Below are 23,667 nucleotides of genomic sequence, written 5' to 3'. Positions count from 1 at the left end.
TTGATTAGTCAATCTGATCACCCGTTAACGAATAATTTTTATGTTTTATGCGCATCATTTATCGGAATTCTACGCCTGCCTCCTTCCGAGCCTCATTGTCGCACGCTGGCTCAACTCCTTGAGCATAACGATCTACACCCGCCCTCTGCCTTGGCTCTCGCATCAGTCACGATCTCTTTCTTGGGGTTGCTAATAAATTAAAGTCACAACCTTGTTTGTCTGCTCTGGATATACACATCCATCATTTAAGCCTTTTTTTTGTCTCAGGACTGATTAACTAATTGTAGACTCATTGTTGCGTCTATGTTTGGAGTTAGCCAGTAGGTAGTAAATGGGGCTAATGGCCGTACACATGTATAGTGCTTTTCTAGCTTCAAGTTCGTCCCCATGGCATGAGTGCGCTTCGTCACAGCCTTTAGCTTGTAGTAGCACATTAGTGCTTGTTATGTTTTGATAACAAACTATACAATAGGATTATTCATCCTTATTAGAAAATATATACATTACAAATGTCATTGTTTTGTTGTCTTTTCCCCTCATGAAATGGGAGTTCATTAACTTACCACCTGTGCCGCTTCTTGACACGAGGGTGATGGAGCCTATCCAAGCTAGCTATGGGCAGTAGGCATTGGTTGCAAGCCAGTTGCAGGGCACAAGGAAACAACCAACCTTTCACGCACGTACTCATTCCGAGGGACAATTTGGACTATACGATCAGCCTACAATTCATATTTTTGGGATGTGAGAAGAAACCGGAGTACCTGAAGAAAACTCGCACAGGTAGAGGGAGAATATGCAAACTCCAAACAGGAAGGCTCTCGGAGTCTAGGATTGAACCCTTGATCTCAGAACTGTGACGTTGACGTGCACACCACTAATGCAACCTGTCCCCTCTTAAAAATGTGATATTTTTTTAAATGAACATACGTCTCATATCTGTTAAATTCACACTTTATGCATGTTATTTTAAAAGACATAAAAAAGCATATATGTTAAGTGCAACACATTTCATATATTTTTTAAGAAAACTGGGGATCCAATAGTTAAAAGATTTGGTATGACTGAGCTCAGTTTTGGATTAAGCACCAAAAATTGGAATTAAAAACAGCTGTCAGACTAACTCAACAGAAATGTTTTTATTTTATTATTGTTTATTTATTTATTTATTTATTTATTTATTTATTTATTTATTTATTTATTATTATTATTATCATTATTTAAATATTTTATTTACCCAGGACTTTAATTTGTTTATTCATCTTTGTTGGTTCATTTGCTGTTTCTGATTGTGTATCATATTGCCTCTGCAAAGCCCTTTGAGACAACGTTGTTGTGATCCAGGGCTATACAAATAAAATTGAATTGAATTGAATTTATTATTATGTTTTATTTTTTTATTTTTTTTTATTATTATATACATACTGTATATACTTGTAAATATGGCAAAAAACACAGACAAGACTGAAAAAGCAGTTTCTGCTCTTCCAATCCTCTTTAAAATAAACTGCTGTATTTTTTGAAATGTTTTTTTAATTTGTATTTGATAGAACAATAAGTCTATATGCTGCCCTAGCAGATTCGTGGCGCATTAAGGCCCCAAATTATTTTTAATTTGTCCGTTTTACCATGGAAACCCCCGTTTACAGACGTCGCGCAACCGCTTTTGTTTCAACCTAGCCATAAAAAGAAGGTAAGTAATCGTATTCATTATTCAAAATGTCTGTCATTTTTAGCTTACAATAATTAATTGATGTCTATTATTTAGTTAAAAAAAAAAAAAAAAGTATTCACTTGCATATTTTAAACTTTTAAACAAATTATGTCACAATGAAAAAATTGGAGTCTGTATAAAAGTCACGGGTATCTACCTCATAACGATCGCTTAGCTGTATTTGTTTCGTTACCTTCGCATTTTCCCTAATATTTTAGATGATAAATAATCGATCCAAACTAAGAAACATTGGGGGGGGGGACGTTTTAAAGGGTAACTATTTCATATAGTTACCCTTTAAAACATTTTTTTTTACTATTAACTATTTCATATAGTTACCCTTACCTTGATGTCTGCATCGCGACCCTTGTTATATTACCATGTTTCAACCATAAAATCCCCCCAAAATCCAGTTGTGGCCATTCACAGCTGTGTCTTGACACTTGGTGAGATATGCTACATGGAGTTTTTGGATCGAAATAGGGTAAGTACGCAATAATATCTCGTTAAAGTCATGGCGTCTGTAATTCTGCTCTCGCATGCTCTCACCTCCATATAGGGTTTTGCTTTTTAAGTTTTGTTTTGTTTTGTTTTGTTTTTTTTTTTTTTAAATGCTCTCCTGTTAAAAAATGTTCTTCCCCCCCAAAAATTGAGATTTTAAGCTTTCCAATGATCTATCACACATGCATATCAGACAATTTTGAAATTTGGCCAAATTGGGGGTCTCAGAGCGGAACTTCAAGTCATCTGAGTGTTTTCCGCCATATATATAACACATTGAAAAAAATATTAATATACTGTACTGTATAGTAAAATTGTTATCACTTCAAAACAGAGAAGTCTGTTTTATGTCAAAGCTGTGCTTTGCTGCTCTCTAGCGGTACTTTCCTGCACTGACATTAAAAGGTCACATCGGAAGGCGAGAGATAGAGTGAGAGTGAGTGAGAGAGAGAGAAAGAGAGAGAGAGTGAAATCACTCATCATTTCTTGTAGTTGCAGAGAGCCGCGTGACAGGTGAGGAGGGCTCAGGTGCTCAGTAAGTGGGTGGGCGGGAGAGTGGGCGAAGGTGGATTGAGGGGGTTGGGCTGCTGGATTGTGTCCTTTTCCTCTTGCTGAGTCCTCATCCAGCGTCGTGTCTCAGCTTGCAGATGCCGACAGATGTGCCCCAAGACGGACTCAAGACCGAGGAAGAGACCCTCAAGGTACTGGAGTCATCACTCAAATACTTCTTTCCTGGTCTATTTGTGCTTTGAAAACATACAGCCCTGCAAAACCAGACTGCTTTTTTTTTTTTTTTTTTGTAATCTACCAATACAGTACAGCCAAATTTAAAATATAATAGTGCCTCAATTTAAGAACCTAATTTTTTCTGTGACTTTGCTCTTAACTCAAAACACTCATATCAGAAGAATTATAAATGCTCGCATCTTTTTGCAATGAAATGAGCGAAAGCGCCCCAAAACATGTTAACAAAAGTTTTTATAAAGTGTCTATATTTGCAGGCAGGCTTTGACCAAAAGAGTGCAGTATAATAAATACAGAAATACTGTAAATTTTGTAAAGGAACAGGGAAGAAGATCGGCTCAAGTAACCTGCTGTCTTAGTTATTGATCGCAGAGGATAAAGAATATATGCTTGGCAGATTAAATTGTCAACCTTTTCCACTTTATAGAAAATTTTTATATGTATTTAATTGATTTATGTTTTCCATGTTTACGTTTTTTTCTGTATTAAAATGATATGTTTGAACATTTATTTTTTTTACTTCTACTCTTCGTGCTGCCAAAGTTGACACTTAACATGAGCACTGTCACATTTAATGCTAAAGATTTAACTAGAGATGAAGATGTTGCATTAATTTTATCAAAGATATACGTAGCTTCAACTCTAATCTTGAGAGTTAAGGCTTTAACTTTGACAGTACTCATCTGAGTTTAGTGGAAATTTTCGAAATTGACACTTTCACATTAGACGTTATATAAAAACCTCTTTTATGGATTCACAAAGTGCTCAAAAATCACATTTTGTTAAAGTTACTAAGATGTCTTAAAAATTTTCTCATGAACAACCAGGGGTTAATTTGTGCCGGATCTTGCCGGAACAAGATCTGGCACCTCTTGATTTTGGCCTACCTGTGTTCCGGGACTTATTTGGGCAGATCCGGCACCTCTCGTGTATAGAAAATAATAATAATATGAAAACGTTTTTGAAAAATATATTGTAATAGCACCGAATGGGAGGAAAAAAGCTTTCCCCACTTTAATGTGGCAACAATAAAAAAAACAATAAACAAAATAACAGCGGACTGCCGCCACTTTCGACCGCAAACTTTTGCTTTCCGCCCATCTCCCCCTCGCTTCCTCCAGTCCCAGCGTCTCTTAAAGGGACCGTGCATAGTGTCTTGTTTTGAGGTTTTTGTTGACAAAGGTATCGAACATACAACATGCTGACAACTTTGTTTCTTTATTAACACATTGAGCTAACAGCACGAAACAGAACTTGTGGCTCTCGGCAGGTTGTGCCTCTCTATCTCACTCCCGAATCACGTGACCAAAACAACAGTAATGTTGCGTGCACTTCAGGGTGCCTCGGAAAACATTATATCAGAATATTACACATAGTTACGGACATTACAGTATAAAACAAAATAATAATATGCATTAATTCATTTACAGAACATATCCCGAGAATTGCATGTTTTTATAAAAATCATTTGAAAGAGTCGGAGATTTGTTGATGCACTGAAATGCTAGACCAACAAATCACGCCCCTAACATTTAAAAAAAAAAAAAACTTTGAAATTTGCGGCATCTGGGGAGCAAGCAGCCAGGATCAAACGGTATTTCAACATGCCAAAAATCCAGTTGCCTTTACTGTCTTTTTTTTTTTTTTTTTTTGCAAAAAGAAGGAAAATAGTTCAAAATGAGTCAAAAAAAAGGACAAAGAAAAGAAAGAAAAAAAGTCCCACAGCATGACAAGTGGGCATTTGCGTGTTGTTTTCGGCACCATTTTCTGCGTATGTTGTGGCACCTCTGCCCGTCTCGTCACTGTGCTGTCATATGTACTTTGTGTTCCGGCACCTTATGATTTAAAAATTAAGCACTGTGAACAACTGTTAATTTTCTTACGTTTTCATATATATCCAAATGGGGAATCCCTAATTCACTGGTATCGTATCAAGATGAAGATTCCCTTTTGCTAATTTTGTAAAATTAAAATTAACTAATTAAAATTGGACTTGGAATGTCTTCAAGTTTTCCATATAACTCCCATTGATTCCAGAATGGCACATGACAATTCCAATATAGCGACTTCTGACCACAATGCATTGTTTGATGATAAGTGTATGGTCGAAAAATACGCTGTGAGATTTAGGCCATGTCTATACCTAGCAGGTTTTTTATTTTTTAAATCGAGGATCATGCCCTAATATGTCCGGATAATATAATTACGTCTACATCAGCACATTTGTAGAAAAAAAGCTTCCACAGCCATCTGCATTCGTTCAATTTTCAGTACATGCATAACAATGCGCGAAAAATAATTGTCCATAATACCCCCATCCTAAGCATGTGTTCTTAAATATGAAGCACTGCAAGGGTTTCTAAATAAATAGAATATAAAAGCACCTGTCTAATAATTACATCTAAACCCAATGCGAAGGTATCCATGTTTACTCCAACTGTAAACATTGGTCTCATGTGTGAGTAAACATTGGTCTCATATATGATGTAGGAACAAAGTTTGTCGCACTTAAATCTTTGGTTATCAGTGTCCACAAGATGATGCTACAAATGCAGAATTCGCACATATTCACTTTGGACGGTGTTTTTAAGAACCATTGTTTTCAATGCCCAAAATGTGTGTGTGGATGATAGGCCAAACTGTAGAAAAAGTTCTTCTTTTTGCCAAATACCCTGCAATGTGTAAACATGGCCTCAGACATTTGGACTCGAGTCAACTCCAGTCGCAAATTTGATGACTCGCAACTTGACTCGGACTTGGAAAAAGAAAAAAATAACGCAGACTTGAACTTGACTCGCTTGAGCTGGGAGGATCCGAGACTCGACTAAACTTGTGAGGTAATAACTCGAGAAGCTGACTAGAAAAATTTGGATGGTAGATTGGTTCCCACCTGCCAGTGATCCGCTTGGTCGCCTTGGCCTCTTCTGCCACGCCCTCACAGAGCAGCATTGCAATCAATGAACCTATCCGTAAGTCACGCCCCTTTGGAAAACTGACAACCCAAGGCTCTGTCAAATCATCTTAGTGACAGTGACTGAGTGAACGAACGATTTACGGATGATGGCGGAAATTCAAATTTCTGAATTTGCACTACCACAACTGTCAATAGACCTGTTTTTTTAAAATGAAATGTTTTTTGTTTTTTAAAATCAATTTCGTCTAGACGAAGACAGAGAGAGTTGCAGTATGCAGTAGAATTATGGTATTAAATTTTACAGAGAGGAGACCATTATTGTAATCGAGATGAAATGCTACCACTCGCACATAAAAAAACGAGAAACCCCACAGTACGAATATCTATCTAGCTATGTCATGTGTTCTGTCAGATTTTGCTCTCGAAGCTTTTGGGGTGATCAATAAGCATTCTTTTACAGTACATTCAGTTGGATTCTCAATATTATTTATAGGGGCTAAATAAACAACTTACATCATAAACATACATGTGCAACATGAATACGGCGTTAATGGTGAGAAAGTGGCGTGCAGTTGATTTGACCACAGCCACATGCTAGGTGTGTGTGCGTCCGCGTGCGTCCAAATGTAAGTATATATTCCTTTCTTTTTGGAAAGTTTGTGGTTTTACTTTTGACTTTCAGTGCTGGGGTCTTGACAGCTTAGATTAGTTATATTTTATTCTATTGTGCAGTGACAGTCTTGTAAACAAGTAGGCAGTCAAATGTTAGCAAACTAACGTTAATAGTTAAAGCTACGTCTCTACTACATGCAGTGGCGGACTTGGCAATTTTGGGGCCTAAGGCGAACATATCCTGGGGCCCTCTTCATGGGTCAAGGGTTAAAGAGGTGAGAAGGGTGTGGAGGAAATATGTTCCGGTACACTAGGGCTGTCCTAAACGACAAATGTTCTCCTGATTAGTCAGCCGACTAGTTTTACAATTAGTCGACTATTCTAATAATTTTCTTTTTTCACTAATTTAGCAATGAAATTTTTGTTGACGCTTATTAATTCACGAAACCATTTTGGAACACTTACATTCTTTACCAAAGTACAAATAATCATGTAAATAACAATATTTAATCACAAATAAACAATGGGGTTAAATGCTGATAGCATTTACTAGTGCAAAAGAATGGAAAGTAAACAGATTCAGAACACTGACTTTGCCTTTCCAACATTATTCAAAACAATTCTTTAAAAAAAAAATTCTAGCATTATTTATTATTATAGTATACTACTATATACAATAGTAGTATAATAATTATTCATTGCCAATCATATTTGTCATAAAGAGTGTCATTTGAAAGCTATTCTCGGTGTAGAATCTGTATTCTGTAGTATTTACTCTACATATATTAATATTAATTCTGAAGTATGTGGGATTAACTCCAGAAATCGTTATTTTATATGACGAACATGACGTGCTTTTATTTTGAAATGTTCGCCGGAGGTACGTTCGCTAAGCCGCTAACCGAAAGCTTTACACTCCGTAAAAAACATTCTTCGTCATTGCTTGTGGTGTCACTAATAGATTTAATCTTTTTTTCGTCAGCAAATGCTGTTAACCAGCTGTTGAGTGTTATTGTATGACTGATAGGAACTGTACTGCATTGTTTGGCCACAGGGTGTGCTGTCGTGTATTTTATGTTTGGTGTGAAGAAGAAGAAAGTTAAAAGCGGCATTAGCGGCCTGTTCTCAACGTCTCCCTCACTGAACTTTGGCTCTCATGGAGAGCACATTCGCTCATGTGTTTGAAATATACGATAGCCGATGTGCAAAGTAACAAGTGAGATGTAAAAATAGCGAGCTTAGTGGCATGAAAAACGCGGGAGAACTAAGTGAAGCTAACTAACAGCTAAGCGGAGCTAAGCGATGCTAAACGGAGCTAAGCGAAGCTAAATGGCGCTAAATGAAGCTAAGCAACTGATACTCAGTCCGTCGTCGTGGAACAGCCATTAGTGCGTGTGTGTGGGGGAGAGATAATATAAATGCAGCCTTCAAATGACTTTCTTTTTTTTTTTTTTTTTTTTTTTTTTTTTTTTTGTCCGTTTGTTTGGTTTGCTGACATAATTATACATGACGAATAGTTGGGGGTGCTGCTGGCTCCGGTGGCCCAAGCTCCTGCTCGTTGGGGCAAGGGCAGCTGGTTGGGGGCCCAAGGCGATCGCCTACTTCGTCTGAATAGTAGATCCGCCTATGACTACATGCTATCATATACAGTGGGGCAAATAAGTATTTAGTCCACCACCAAATGTGCAAGTTCTCCGACTTGAAAAGATTAGAGAGGCCTGTAATTGTCAACATGGGTAAACCTCAACCATGAGAGACAGAAAGTGGAAAAAAAAACAGAAAATCACATTGTTTGATTTTTAAATAATTTATTTCCAAATTAGAGTGTAAAATAAGTATTTGGTCACCTACAAACAAGCAAGATTTCTGGCTGTCAAACTTCTTCTAACGAGGTCTAGCGAGGCTCCACTCGTTACCTGTATTAATGGCACCTGTTTTAACACATTATCGGTATAAAAGACACCTGTCCACAACCACAGTCAGTCACATTCCAAACTCCACTATGGCCAAGACCTAAGAGCTGTCGAAGGACACCAGAGACAATATTGTAGACCTGCACCAGGCTGGGAAGACTGAATCTGCAATAGGTAAAACGCTTGGTGTAAAGAAATCAACTGTGGGAGCAATTATTAGAAATGGAAGACATAGAAGACCACTGATAATCTCCCTCGATCTGGGGCTCCATGCAAGATCTCACCCCGTGGCGTCAAAATGATACGGTTCACTAGAGAGCATTTGGATGATCCAGAAGAGGACTGGGAGAATGTGTTATGGTCAGATGAATCCTAAATAGAACTTTTTGGTAGAAACACAGGTTCTCGTGTTTGGAGGAGAAAGAATACTGAATTGCATCCAAAGAACACCATACCCACTGTGAAGCATGGGGGTGGAAACATCATGCATTGGGGCTGTTTTTCTGCAAAGGGACCAGGACGACTGATCTGTTTAAAGGAAAGAATGAATGGGGCCATGCATCGAGAGATTTTGAGTGAAAATCTCCTTCCATCAGCAAGGGCATTGAAGATGAGACGTGGCTGGGTCTTTCAGCATGACAATGATCCCAAACACACAGCCAGGGCAACAAAGAAGTGGCTTCGTGAGAAGCATTTCAAGGTCCTGAAATGGCCTAGCCAGTCTCCAGATCTCAACCCCATAAAAAAATCTGTGGAAGGAGTTGAAAGTCCTTGTTGCCCAACGACAGCCCCTAAACATCACTGCTCTAGAGGAGATCTGCATGTAGGAATGGGCCAAAATACCAGCAACAGTGTGTGAAAAGCTTGTGAAGATTTACAGAAAACGTTTGGTCTCCCTTATTGCCAACAAAGGGTACATAACAAAGATTTTAGATTAATTTTTGGTCTTGACCAAATACTTATTTTCCACCATAATTTGCAAATAAATTCTTTTAAAAATCAAACAATGTGATTTTCTGTTTTTTTCCACATTCTGTCTCTTATGGTTAAGGTTTACCCATGTTGACAATTACAGGCCTCTCTAATATTTTCAAGTGGGAGAACTTGCACAATTAGTGGTTGACTAAATATTTATTTTCCCCACTGTATATATATATTTTTCTTTTTTGACAAATCGATCATTAACTCAATAACTTGAAGTTTGAACAAGCATAAGTGTCACTGGTGACTGTCTTGACATTCATTTGTTTATGTGGCTGACAGAGCCTTATCCATAACTTGCATTTGGCTTTCTTATTTTCTTTTAGGCTTTGAAAAAGCACCAAAAAGTCCTCCCCCAATCTTTCAGGGTACCTTTAATTTTAAATTTAAATTTTTAAGTTAGAAAAACGATGTTTTCAGTCACAACAACACAATACATTCTGATACGACTCTACGGTTGGTGTCTAAGTTTTCTGATTTGGCGGTGTGGTTTAGCAATAGATCCAGTGAAATTATTCATAACTATTAACTTTTCTAAAAATTATTAAGGGAAGAAAAAATATTTCATGGCTCTTTGGAAGAGGACATGTTTTTGGCGATCTGAATGAACGGCTGATAATGCATAGAAGTGGACTGAACAAGTTGCATTTCATTTCACATTCTCACAAGCTCCTATGCACAGTTAGAACATCCACTTTAGGTTACCAAAAATAATCCTTTCCAAGCTTGCACCCTGTGTTCCAGTGTGACCCCATGACCCTGTCCAGCACGCCGACCGTCCGTCGAGGTAGTACCCCGTTGCCAATTAAGCACCAGCTTCGGCGGGAGGAGGCCGTGCACGATGACTGCGACTGGTCCTCTGACGCTGCCTGCGGAACCTCTGTCCCGCCGCCACTCCGCTTCAGCCCAGCCCTGGATGACACGACAGCAATGACAGAGGTTGAGGGCAAGCCCGAAGGCCCTCTGAGGATCGCCTTGCTGGGGCAGAACGGCGTGGGGAAGTCATCACTGGCCTTCGCCTTGGTGGGGGACGGAGACAGGATGGCGTCTGTGGATTCTGACGGTTGTTGCCTTTGAGCATTGGAAGGCTGCTTGTGGCGCTTTACATGGCTAACTGATGATGCTTGTCCTCAGGTGAGGGTCAGTTGAGCTTTGTCACCGTGGACGACGAGGAGAGCGCCATCCTTATTTATGACAACTGGAGACATGTAAGACATACTCAACTGCTGTTTATACAAAGTACTAAAAGCAAATATGAAATACATTAAACCCAGGGTGCCCAAACCTTTGCATGCTTCTGTATAGTTTGGATATGAAGTAACTTCTAAATCTAAATCTTGTTAAAAATACATATTTGGTTTTATTTAAAAAAAAAAAAAAAAAAATTCCAATATCATTTCTTAAAATCATTAGCGTTAAAATAATTGTGTTAATAAAAACATCAAACCTAATAACATTAAAGGGTACAGGGAGTTGATAAATGTAGAAAAGCAATTAAAAAAAACATTTTCTTTAAATGTAATTTAAACAAATCTTATTTTTATTTAAAGCAACACTATATAACTTTTCAGTTTTGGTAGATTTTGGCGACATCGGTAGACAAAAGCGGTAGTGTTTTGCCTTAAGGAAGACTACATTTCAGATGAGGACCAGTGCTGCGATTCCCATGAGGTTCAGCATACACCTGTGGTGTCGTAAAATCATCAGTCAATCAAAAATCAATCTCTTGGTCACCTGCAGATGGAGGAAACAGCATTTCTGTTTCCGGCGGCTGTGTGAAGGATGAATAGTAATAAGGTAATGAATCCTGTTGTGACTAAACAATAGCATATGACGGTTAGCAACCTGAGGTTTGTGTTGCTAACCCCCCCATGGGCCGGGGGGTCACGCCAGCGAGTGAAAAGCCGGTCCAATATTTATTCTGTGTACCCCCGTAGCCTCCATTTTTTTCATCCTCATACAAAACTTCCCCTCTTGTTGCTCTGCCATCTTTGCATAATTCGCGCGACAGCGTACGTATTGACTTCCACCTTTATAATGAATGGGGAAAGGGGGAAGTGGCATATGTCATAAAACAGCACATTTGTAAGTTTTTTTTGTGTGTGGCAGGGTTCCTGCCACCCTCCTCAAAGGTAATTAGTGCCGGTGAAAGCAATACAGACCCTCTCAAGATATAAAAGAGGTGTCATTCAACTAGTTGTCAGTTGACATATTATCACAAATGAAAATGTTTTACAAAGGTTGAAAAGTTACCAAGTGATTCTTTAAATTTTAGTAATTATGCCCTAAATTTCTCTTCTACTTTACCTAATATATATTAAAATTATGAATTATAGATTAATATATTTATATATATATATATATTAGGGCTGTCAAAATGATCGCGTTGACGGGCGGTAATTAATTTTTAAATTAATCACGTTAAAATATTTGACGCAATGAACGCACATGCCCCGCTCAAACAAATTAAAATGACAGCAAAGTGCAATGTCCACTTGTTACTTGTGTTTTTGGGAGTTTTGTTGCCCTCTGCTGGAGCTTGGGTGCGACTGATTTTATGGGCTTCAGCTCCCATGAGCATTGTGTAATTATAGACATCAACAATGGCGGGCTACAAGTTTATTTTTTGACTGAAAACTTTACTAATTTTATTAAAACGAAAACATTAAGAGGGGTTTTAATATAAAATTTCTATAACTTGTACGAACATTTATCTTTTAAGAACTACAAGTCTTTCTATCCACGGATCGCTTTAACAGAATGTTAATAATGTTAATGCCATCTTGTTGATTTATTGTTATAATAAAGAAATACAGTACTTATGTACGTACGTATGTTGAATCTATATATCCATCTTGTGCCCTATCTTTCCATTCCAACAATAATTTACAGAAAAATATGGCATATTTTATAGATGGTTTGAATTGCGATTAATTACGATTAATTTTTAAGCTGTAATTAGCTCAATTAAAAATTTTAATCGTTTGACAGCCCTAATATATATGGCGGAAAACACTCAGATGACTTGAAGTTCTGCTCTGACACCCCCAATTTGGCCAAATTTAAAAATTGTCCAATATGCACGTGTAATACATCATTAGAACGCTTAAAATCTCAATTTTCTGAGGATAGAAAATTTTTTAACAGGAGGGCATTTAATTTTTTTTTTTTTTTTTAAACAGCAAAACCCTAACTGGAGGTGAGAGCATGAGAGTGCAGAATTAAAGATGCCACGATTTTAACAAGATATTATCCCGTAATTACCTTGTTTCGATCCAAAAACTCCATGTAACATGTATCACCGAGTGTCAAGACACAGATGTGAATGGCCACAGCTGGATTTTGGGGGGATTTTATGGCTGAATCATAGTAATATAACAAGGGTCACGATGCAGAAATCACAGACATCAAGGAGTGGTCGAGATGTTCTTTTTCTTATATTTACCCTTTTAAACGTTTTTTTTTTCCTATTGTTATTTGTTTGATCGATTATTTATCATCTAACATATCAGGGAAAATCCGACAATAATTAAAAAAATACAGTAAAGCGATAGTTATGAGGTAGATATCCGTGACTTTTTTACAGACACCATTTTTTTCATTGTGACGCAATTTGTGTAAAAGTTTAAAATATGCGAGTGAATAATTTTTTAAAGCTGTTTTTTTTTTAAACAAAATATTAGACATCAATTAATGATTCTAAGCTAAAAATGACAGATATTTTGAATAAAAAATATAATTACTTACCTACTTTTTATGGCTGGGTTGAAACAAAAGCGGTTGGGCGACGTCTGTAAACGGGTGTTTCCAGGGTAAAACGGACAAATTAAAAATAGTTCGGGGGCTTAATGCGCCATGAATCTGCTATGGCAGCATATAGACATATTCCTCTATCAAACACAACAGTTCTTTTGGCTTGAAATACAGAAGTTTATTTTAAAGGGGGGTGCAAGAGCAGAACCTGCTTTTTCAGTCTTGTCTGTGTTTTCCGCCATATATATTGCGTAACTGAAAATCAACTAAAAGAAAAAAATTCCAGAAATTAATCCATTGATTTCCTTGATTCCTGATCAAGGAATTCACTATTAACAATATCTTAGAATGTTTTAACAGCTTTAAAGCATGTCTTACAAACAAGACAAGTGCATCTTCCAATTGCAATTGCGCTTCTAGTGGGTTCCAAATAATAGCCACGTCGTGACGGCCCAGTGAGCTCATTATCCCTTTGTTTTGCGTGTTCTCCAATTTTCCCTCAGGCACGACTCAGGTGTGTGGGGGTGCTTGTGCGTGTGTCTGTGTGGGGTGGCCACAGATGTGTGAATTAACTGCATGAAGGTGTGGAATTCCAGTGGGAGTATGGCACAAACAACACAAATCTTAGGGTGTTAAATTCCTATTATGGGATTCATTTCTCATGCAAGTCTTATGTGTACACCTGTGTGTTGTCAGGACCTGTCGGCACTATGTTGCGAGGTGTGTGTGCTGGTGTTCTCGGTGACCGACCGACGCAGTTTCCACCGTACGGCGCAGCTTCGCCTTCTCCTGCGGGAAACGCAGCCGCAGACTCCCATCATCCTCGTGGGCAACAAAAGCGACTTGGTTCGCTCCCGAGAAGTGACCTCTCAAGGTCAGAATGAGAACCACTGAATGTCGTACCGCAAGCAACACGTTACTTCAGCTCATTAATATTCATGAGGTTAGCTACTGTTGCTAAGGGGGAGCCAAATGGGAGCTTGTCCCCATTAGGAAATGAATGGAAATTGTGTACGAAGGAGATGTTTACAAAGCCAAACCTCCTCCTGTTTCAACAAGCTATCCTTTACCACCAGCCCTGTCTTTCTTATATATTATATCCGCTGGTTGTCCTACGTCTCTTACCGTTCTTTTGGGCAATTTACATTGCTATTGTTGTGTTGCGATCGCAAATGCTACTTGTCGACAGCCATCGAACACTTTTAATTTTTTCATTGATAACAAACCTTAATTCTATAATTTATTTACACTTCCCCCTTAAGTTGTTTTTTACAACAGAAAAGGTAACTGTGGCAGTCAGATACCATTTGAATTCTTTTCAGGTCATTCATTGTCAGACCGAAGCAGCAGGGCAAAACGTCACGCTAAAAAATAAGTTAAAAATATCAAAATGGCTTACCTCTTTGTCCTTTGAAAGACCATGCCAACCCAACAAAATCTTTACTGCATATGAAATGTGAATGGATTCACCGAGCTGGCGTTAAAAGTCCGCTCAAGTTGATTCCTTCTTCACCTTTTTTGGAGTTTTTGGTTTCGGGAAACGTATCAGGAAAACATCCTTCAACTATCCTTCATATTTCGTAATGTCTAGAGTCGTTTCTACAAGTTCCAAAAAAGCAATGTGTGATCGGTATGTTAGTTTCTGAAAGATTACCGGAGAAAAGTGGCAGAATTAACATGGGGCGAGGGCGGGTCTATATTGTCTCACTTCTGCTTTACTTTCGCTTTACAATGTGACGTCACGGTCTACAAATAGCATGCGTGCGGTTTGCCATTACACATCTTATATTGATTGCAAGGGGACCTTTTTCCGTTAACGCACCTACAGTCATGTGAAAAGACACCCCATTAAATATGCAGTTCTTTATTAAGAAATGTTCACATATCAATGTCTGATCTTGTTTTTCTTTCTCTGGAAAAGGAAGCGATTTAATTGCAGGTAAACAACAAAAATTTACATTGTTTTACTCATTAAATGAAATATATCAACAAAAATGTATATTCTAACTGAGGAAGCGTTAGGACACCCTACCACCTAATAGCTAGTGTTACCCCCTTTGGCTGATATAACTTCAGTAAGACGCTTTTTGTAGCCATCTACCAGTCTTTGACAACGGTCTGAAGAAAGTTTGCCCCACTCCTCAACACAGAAAACTTTCAGCTGTGAGATGTTTGAGGGTTTTCTTGCATGTGCAGCCCGTTTCAAGTCACCCCACAGCGTTTCAATGAGAGCAGGGCTTTGACTCGGCCATTCCAGGACTCTTCATTTCTTCCTTTTCAGCCAGTCCTTGGTGGATTTACTGGTATGTTTTGGGTCATTATCATGTTGCAGGGTCCCATTTCGCTTCAGCTTTAATTTTTTCACAGATGATCTCACATGTTCCTCAAGCACCCTCTGAGACACAATAGAATTCATGCTGGATTCTATGATGTTGAGCTGGCCAGGTCCTGCTGCAGCAAAGCATCCCAAAACCATGACACTTCCACCTCCATGCTTCACAGTTGGTATGAGGTTCTTTTCCTGGATTGCTGTATTGGGTTTACGCAAAACATGTCTTTAGTTCTGGTGTCCAAGTATTTCAGTTTTAGATTCAACTGTCCAAAAAACATTATTCCAGAAGTCCTGGTCTTTTTCTATATTCACTCTGGCAAACTTCAGTCTGGCCTTCATGTTCTTCTTGGAAAGCAAAGGTTTCCTCCCTACACACCTCTGATGAAGGTTAAACTTGTGAAGTCTCTTTCTGATTGTAGAGGCGTGCACTTTCACATCAACAGTACCAAGAGCCCGCTGTTGGTCCTGTGATGATAATTTAGGGTTTTTCAAGACTTCTTTTAGTATGTCGCGGTCTGCTCTCGGGGTGAACTTGTATGGACAGCCAGACCTGGGCATGTTGGGAGTTGTTTTGAATGTCCCCCACTTGTTGACTATTTTCCAGACAGCGAAATGGCTGATTTTATATTCTATTGAGATCTTTTGAAATCCCTTACCAGACTCATAAGTGTCAACAGTCTTCGTTCTGAAGGCCTCAGACAGCTCCTTTGATCTCACCATGGTGTTTTCTCTCACTTCAACAGTCAGGGGCACACCAAACTAAATGTGAGGTTTTAATAAGGCAAGCCTCCTTCAAAACACCGGGTAATGATGTTCTAATCATGTGCACCTCATTTGATACCCCTGTGTGGGATTTTAGCCATTTTAAATGGGATTGAATGTGGGGGTGTCTTAATTTATTCCTCAACAGAAATTGCATTTATTTAAAATTACATTTTACCGAAAGTTATAAAAAAATCTTTTTTTTTTTTTTCCAGTTTTATTTCTTTTACTTGGATCTCTTAATATTGTTAAAATTGATATTAAATATCCATATGACCAAATATGTTAGAAAACACACAGGCTTCCATAGGGTGTCCTAATTTTTTCACATGACTGTATTTGCCGTGTTTGTGCTCAGGCAAAAGCCCTGTCGAGTAAGACATATTACTATCGTGCCAGCTTGTGGCATCTCATGTTGAAGTGAGGAGAGGGGCTTTATTTCGTTTGATAAATTACCAATTTCATGATGAAAAAGAAATGTTAACATATTCTCTGACAATATTCTGAAATTCTGACATCAATTTCAAACATTTTAATGAAAACATATCTGAAAGATGACAATGTTGATCGTTGTTTTGCATTTCAAAGTAATTCAATTCGATTGCGCTTAACCTATTAATAAGTGATCCAGATTGATGACCCCTAGTCAGAGCCCTGACTGATATAAAAATAGTGCTTTGGTACCAATGTATTGCTCATTTAATCTATAATCTATAAAGGTAATGCTACGTATAAAAATAATATTGAGAAGCTTGCATAAAAAAATGCAACTATAATAAATGGGGCAAATAATTTGGTTCAGAAGTTTTTGAAGTTGCGAGGTTTTTATGTTTTTTTCCGGCAATGCCAATCATCTATAAAATCCCAGCAAATACACCCAAATTAGTTTGTTTTAGTGCAGGGGTCTCGAACTTACTCAAACCCTACTTTACATCTAAATTAAGTGTTTGTGCTTCACGTACAGCGTTGTCCTGAGCTTTTATTAATATTTTAAACATTATTATTATATTAATCACTTAGAGTGTAAGCCAACATAGTTCAGGTTCATTACCATTTTCAAATGTGTTTATCAAGAAGTTACCTTAAGAGGTTTAGTGGCAATCACTTGATTGAAACTTTATTCTGAAGTGATACCATGTAGAAGGAAAATGCATCCTGTCGCTCGGTCATTTCTTCTGTAAAGTCAAGGGTTGGCGACCAACGTAGCCAACATCAGGAAAAGTGAGAGACAAAATATTTTTTGTTGAGTACAGCGGCATCACCGATGTGTATTCATAGATTTCATAATATATTGACGGTACATGAGGTGCTGGGCTGATTAATAGGGGGCCCATCTCTGTCAAAGCTGACCGAGTGGAAACACAGACAAAGAGCTTTTTGCGTTGAAAATTCTTTTGAATAAATGCATAAATCCCTGAATTCTTTATAGATACGGACATAAAAAAGTCTCAATTCTTGGTTAAAAGCAAAAAAAAAAAAAAAAAAACAGGCGGTTAGCATTTATTTTAAGTAAACTAGGGCTGTCAAACGATTAAAATTTTTAATCGAGTTAATTACAGCTAACAATTAATTAATCGTAATTAATAGCAATTCAAACCATCTATAAAATATGCCATATTTTTCTGTAAATTATTGTTGGAATGGAACGATAAGACACAAGACGGATATATACATTCAACATACGGTACATAAGTACTGTATTTGTTTATTATAACAATAAATCAACAAGATGGCATTAACATTATTAACATTCTCTTAAAGCGATCCATGGATAGAAAAAGACTTGTAGTTCTTAAAAAGATAAATGTTAGCACTAGTTATAGAAATTTTATATTAAAACCCCTCTTAATGATTTCGTTTTATTAAAATTTGTAAAATTTTCAATCAAAAAATAAACTAGTAGCTCGCCATTGTTGATGTCAATAATTACACCATGCTCACTCCCCAAACCCATAAAATCATTTGGACCCAAGCGCCGGCAGAGGGCGCCAAACACCAAAAAAACAAGTAACAAGCGGACATTACACTGCTGTCATTTTAATCTGTTTGAGTGGGGCATGTGCGTTAATTGCATCAAATATTTGAACGTGATTGATTTAAAAAATTAATTACCGCCCGTTGACGCGATAATTTTGACAGCCCTAAAGTAAACGTGTCGAATGTGCTGCTACTCTTTAAGCCACCGTGGCGCCACCTTATCACCACAAAGTGCTTTTTACGCTGAAAATTCTTGTGAATAAATGCGTAAATCCCCGAATTCTTAATAGATATGGACGTCTCGATTCTTTGTTAAAAGAGCAAAGAACCGTGCAGTTAGCATTTACTTTTACTTTTATCTTGAAAGACCCTCTACTGAAGACACATATGGGTTTCCACCCTCAGAGGCTATGTCTAGCGCCGCCCTCTTCAACTGCCTCTATCTGGAGATTTCCGCCTCTCTGGATCACCGCACCACAGAGCTCCTGGAGAGCGCCGTGCGGCTAGCGCGAGGCCAACCCCCGTGGCCCCCAGGTACCAGCCCAGATGACGTAGGCGCCGGAGGGCAGCGGGAGAGCATCACCTCGCGTGCCAAACGCTTTCTGTCCAGCCTGGTTCCTCGCTACCAGCGCGAGCGAGGGGATGCTGGCCGGTTCCTGCGGCAAAAGTCACGCTCCTGTCACGACTTGGGAGCCCTGTGATGACGCTAAATCAGGGGTGTCAAACTTGTTTTTATCAAGGGACATTTAAGAGTTAGGCTTGTGGAGCAGTTTTTAGTAGTGAAACTACATATAGTTGATATAAAATGTCTACACAAAAAAAAGTCTACTGTTGAAATGCCAGGTTTTTCGGCATGTGAGATCAAAACATTCGTTTCCATGATTAATGTGACCTAAAATCTGACACTGGGAGGCAAATTTCATCGTAGAATACCTTGATAGTCTTGAGGTTTTCTTGTTTCCTTGGCCAAAATTTAAGACACCATGTGCTAAATGGAGTGGGGACAGTGTACATTTTTGTGACTAGTATATGCTTAACCCTATGGTAGAGGTCTAATGTTAAATTAGTAACACCATCACTAATGTCAAGTAAATTCTACTCGATAGATTAACCAGGATGACATACAGCCATTTCAATAAATTCCAAATGGTAGTACTCTTCTTCAATTTCCCGATATGCAGTTACAGTACATAAAACCTGAAACCATGTTAACCTTTTTTAAAAGGCAGCAAAATCTCCTGAAAAATATGATAATCTTCAAGAAGCTATAAAAGGACCCATGCGACTCAGACAGTAGCGTCACAATCAATATCTCATGACTAGAGCTTTGTGGGTGAAAATCACCTGATGTTAGTGTTCTAGGCAAGGGCGTAGGTTTGCATAGGGACTGTAGCGACATAACCGTACCAACTTTTCAGGAGGCTCAAATTGTCCCAACCAACCATTAAGCAACCTTATATGCATAATGACTTCAGTTATACAGGTAATTTAGATTTTCCCATATGTTGTAAGGAAAGAATTGACCCTGCCATTATTAAGTGAATTATTTTCATTATGTTCCAACTTGTATTTACCCCTTTTCACCTGCTGAATGCGCCGATCCAATCCCCCCGCCCCTGAAACGCACGTTTGATTGGCTGGTAACTTGACAACCCCCCCCCCCGACACACACACGCATGCTAACACTCACACAGCCCCGATAGGAATACATATCGACAACATGCCGTCTCCTCCACCCTCTTCGAAGACGAAGGATATTAGAAGTTTTTTTTTCGGCCAGCAGCAGCCACTGTAAGTAATTTAAAAAGACACCAGTGTTGTGGAGATGAGTAACTCACCACTAATTTTGTACTGGAAGTCCGACCTGCATCAGAGTTAGCATAACATTAAACTGTGTGAACTTGCTTACCTGCAAAACTCGAGTCAGAAGCTGCTTAGAGAGAAGTGTCCTTCTGTTTGTGTTTTCTACTGTTAACGTTAATTAAACTGAGAGAAATGTAGTGAACTCTGCTGGAAACTATAGAACCAGAAAAACGTTAACAAGAAGCTGCTTAGAGAAAGACGGGTGCTGCATAAACTCAAATGTTGCTCACGCAACACAACATAATCATAATTAACTATGTCCATAAAAAGAATAAAAAAGCTTTTGGGGGGGATGCTGCGTGTCATGTACGAGACAGAGAAACCAGTTGCGTATCACAGACACAGGATTTTATTGATGTTGACAGGCAAAGAAAACAATCAGGTCAAGCAGTAATAGCTAGTTGGCATGCAAACGTATGCTGAATCGCTGACGACCTGACACTGAATGCTAGGTGTTCGTGCCTTATATACTGTTCTCATTTGTTCTTTGTGAAATAAGAAAGAGTACACAGTCTTTGTGGTGGAAGCTTTGTGTTGCATGAGTGTGATGCAATATGCTGGCAGTATGCTGGTGCATTGGTACATGACACTGCGAGCTACCCACACTAGTGTTGCGATCGACTGGTCGAGCATGATCGACGTAAGAGTACCCCTGATTTGGCATATCAATTAATTCGTTTCATATTCGTAAGAAATGTAGCCCTGATCCCCGTTCACCTAATCTGTTTGCTCTGATTAATGTCCCATCCCGAGCAAAAAGTGTACATGCAGGTTATGCTACCAATGTTGAGACCAAACCTATGCCCTTGGTTCTAGGGTTAAAACGGACAAACACACATTGCATTATTTTACCTTATGTGAAAAAAAGTTGCTCAAAGTATTAAAGTATGTAAATATAAAATAATGTTTAAAGAAAAAAAAAAATTACATCGCATACGAGAACAGCCATTTTGTAATGTCAGTTCTAGCTACTCACATACACACTGATAGACCCAAGCAAATGTGCACATGATAATGAGTATTAATGATGTTGCAAGGAAGTATGCAGAGTTTGGGATAGTTGCCTTTGACTGGCGAAACTAAAGACATTAAGGACAGCCACTTCCTGGAAATAATAGCTTTTATTCACGTTCTCCATTTTTGCAATTCTTTCAACAAGATTTGTTCTGGTGGGATGCATATGATCCAGGTGAACGTGAAGACATTCTCCAAGAAATGTTTGGCAAATTCAAGTTTCACTTTTTTATTTTTTAGACGTGATCAAAAGTGTTAGTACCCCCCTTTTAAACCGGCCGAAATGTACACTGTGCCTTGAAGGGAAAAAAAGTGGATTTTGCTCTTTTCACAGGTTCTTTTGTTCCTGAATTGTGTGTCATCATCTCCAGTTCATTAAGAGAATAAAAGAAACTGCGAAAAAAAGAAAATCAACTTTTTTCTACTTCAGCCTCCTGTGAAATACATTTTTATACATCCTCTGTCAAGCTTTCATACGTACCATGTTTTTAAATTTGTTAATCTAGTATAACTCATCGGCTGCTATTGACGGCAATAGTTGTTCAGTCCATCTATTGGTGTAAATGACATTGAGTATTCTTCCGTCTAAAAGTCTTAACATCAACCCATCATTTTAAATATTTGCCCCTAAATTTGATTAATATTTAACTGTGACTTTTCAATATAAGAAATTGAAACAGATGGCCTTGAGGTGGACTCTTTGTGTGCTAAAATTTTAGAGTAATGTCATGTGTTCTATTATACACTCATTTTGTACAAAACAGAACGAATGATACTTTTGTGTAAATAAGCTGCTGTAGTGATACTTAAATGTGAATAAAAGGCTTATTTTTAGCCTGACAATAATCTGCCTCGTTTATCTCAGTTACAATGAGGAGCAAACAGTGCAGCAATGCTGTTGACTGTGCATACTCAGAAGTCATTACAGAGGAGGGATACCACGCTGATGATTCATTTACTCTCATTGTGGTATCCATGGCAATGCTGGGCAAGCGGGGAACCACTGAATAGTAAGCAAAGAGATAAAATAGGGAGCATCAGAAAGGGATGAGACATAATGTCCATTGTTGTATGGGGTGGCATTGTTGCCACGTTACGGTTGTCAGGGAGACGCAGACCCATCATAACACATTGTTGCGGTGATGATGTCACGGGTGCTCTTACCTCCTCTGCTGCTGTTATGCATTTGCAATTTCAGCCAGCAGCTTCTTCCTCCTCTTCTTATTCTCCTTCTTGGCGCTCATACGCCATCCTCCCACTTCCTCCACCCACATGTTCACCGTGATTTTTGGTACATCACAGGTCATTTTCGGCGAAATGCAAAAAATGCAAAGCATTAGATTCTATGGGTATGTATGTATTTAAATACATGCTACATATATATATATATATATATATATATATATATATATATATATATATATATATATATATATATATATATATATGTATGTATATATGCGCACACACAGTTTATAAATCCCATTTTTTTTCAAAATGATTCAGCCTCCACTGCAGTATAGTATTTGTAGGACATTTATATTTTATCCTACCCATCAGATCAAAGTAAGATTTGTAAAATCGCCAATGGCATGTCTATATTGCACTTAAGTCCTTATTTGATCTGTTCATGAATGAGAACAAAACGTCAGACTTGCCACGACACTATATGGTGGTGGGGGTTGAAAATGTTTAAACATATCATATAAATAACTCATTCATTCATTCATTTTCCATGCCGCTTTTTCCTCACGAGGGTCGCGGAGGTGCTGGAGCCTAATCATATAAATACTGTATATAAATTTTTTCAGTTATCTTCCGAAACCAGCCATTGCTGCGTTTTTGTGATGTTCTAGTACGACCTACTGGTCTAAAGAGGGAATGAACAAAACAATCTTATGGTCATTCAAACCGAATGTGATTGGCTATTTTAAATTGGGTTTAGGGTTTGCAATATTATTGTTGTTTTAAAATAACAGTCACCACCTTTGTGCCTATCTCAGCCACCGACCCCCACCTCATTAGCTAGACAAACATCCAATCAGTAACTTATGCTGTGACCTGTACTCGGGTGCTTTACACACACAACATATGAAAGGTCATTATTTTCTGTAATGTAGTGATAAACATTAGACTTTCATATATTTTATTCGTTACACATAACTGAAGTAGTCCAAGCCTTTTATTGTTTTAATATGGATGATTTTGGCAAAAAAGTCCAGAAAAACAAAAAAAAATCCTATCTCAAAAGATTAGCATATTTCATCCGACCAATACAAAAAAAAGTGTTTTTTTAATACAAAAACAAGTCAACCTTCAATTAATTATATAAGCTATGAACTAAATACTTGGTCGGGAATCCTTTTGCAGAAATAACTGCTTCAACGCGGCGTGGCATGGATGGAGGCAATCAGCCTGTGGCACTGCTGAGGTGTTATGGAGGCCCAGGATGCTTCAATAGCGGCCTTAAGCTCATCCACAGTGTTAGGTCTGGTGTCTCTCAACATCCTCATCACAATATCGCACAGATTCTCTATGGGGTTCAGGTCAGGAGAGTTGGCAGGCCAATTGAGCACAGTAATGCCATGGT

The 23,667-nt window shown here is 38.2% G+C and overlaps 1 protein-coding gene across 2 annotated transcripts; it reads left to right on the top strand.

The window, feature by feature from the left end:
- The first annotated feature begins 2,684 nt into the window (after positions 1-2,684).
- Positions 2,685-21,913, top strand: LOC130918718 (GTP-binding protein REM 2-like). Of its 2 annotated transcripts, XM_057840680.1 has the most exons (6): positions 2,685-2,725; positions 2,853-2,913; positions 10,121-10,439; positions 10,511-10,584; positions 13,826-14,003; positions 18,606-21,913. In XM_057840680.1, exons 2-6 carry the CDS (start codon positions 2,860-2,862, stop codon positions 18,899-18,901), a joined length of 921 nt encoding a protein of 306 aa, XP_057696663.1. In that variant the 5' UTR covers positions 2,685-2,725; positions 2,853-2,859; the 3' UTR covers positions 18,902-21,913. The 2 variants fall into 2 exon arrangements, with proteins under 2 accessions (XP_057696663.1, XP_057696664.1); XM_057840681.1 differs by lacking the exon at positions 2,685-2,725 and having other exon boundaries at positions 2,776-2,913; positions 18,568-18,857.
- The last annotated feature ends 1,754 nt before the right edge of the window (positions 21,914-23,667 follow it).

The sequence above is a fragment of the Corythoichthys intestinalis genome, chromosome 7 (assembly GCF_030265065.1).
Source record: "Corythoichthys intestinalis isolate RoL2023-P3 chromosome 7, ASM3026506v1, whole genome shotgun sequence".
Classification (NCBI taxonomy): domain Eukaryota; kingdom Metazoa; phylum Chordata; class Actinopteri; order Syngnathiformes; family Syngnathidae; genus Corythoichthys; species Corythoichthys intestinalis.
Note: the sequence above shows the minus strand (reverse complement) of the source record. Positions and strands in the feature narration are given on the sequence as shown.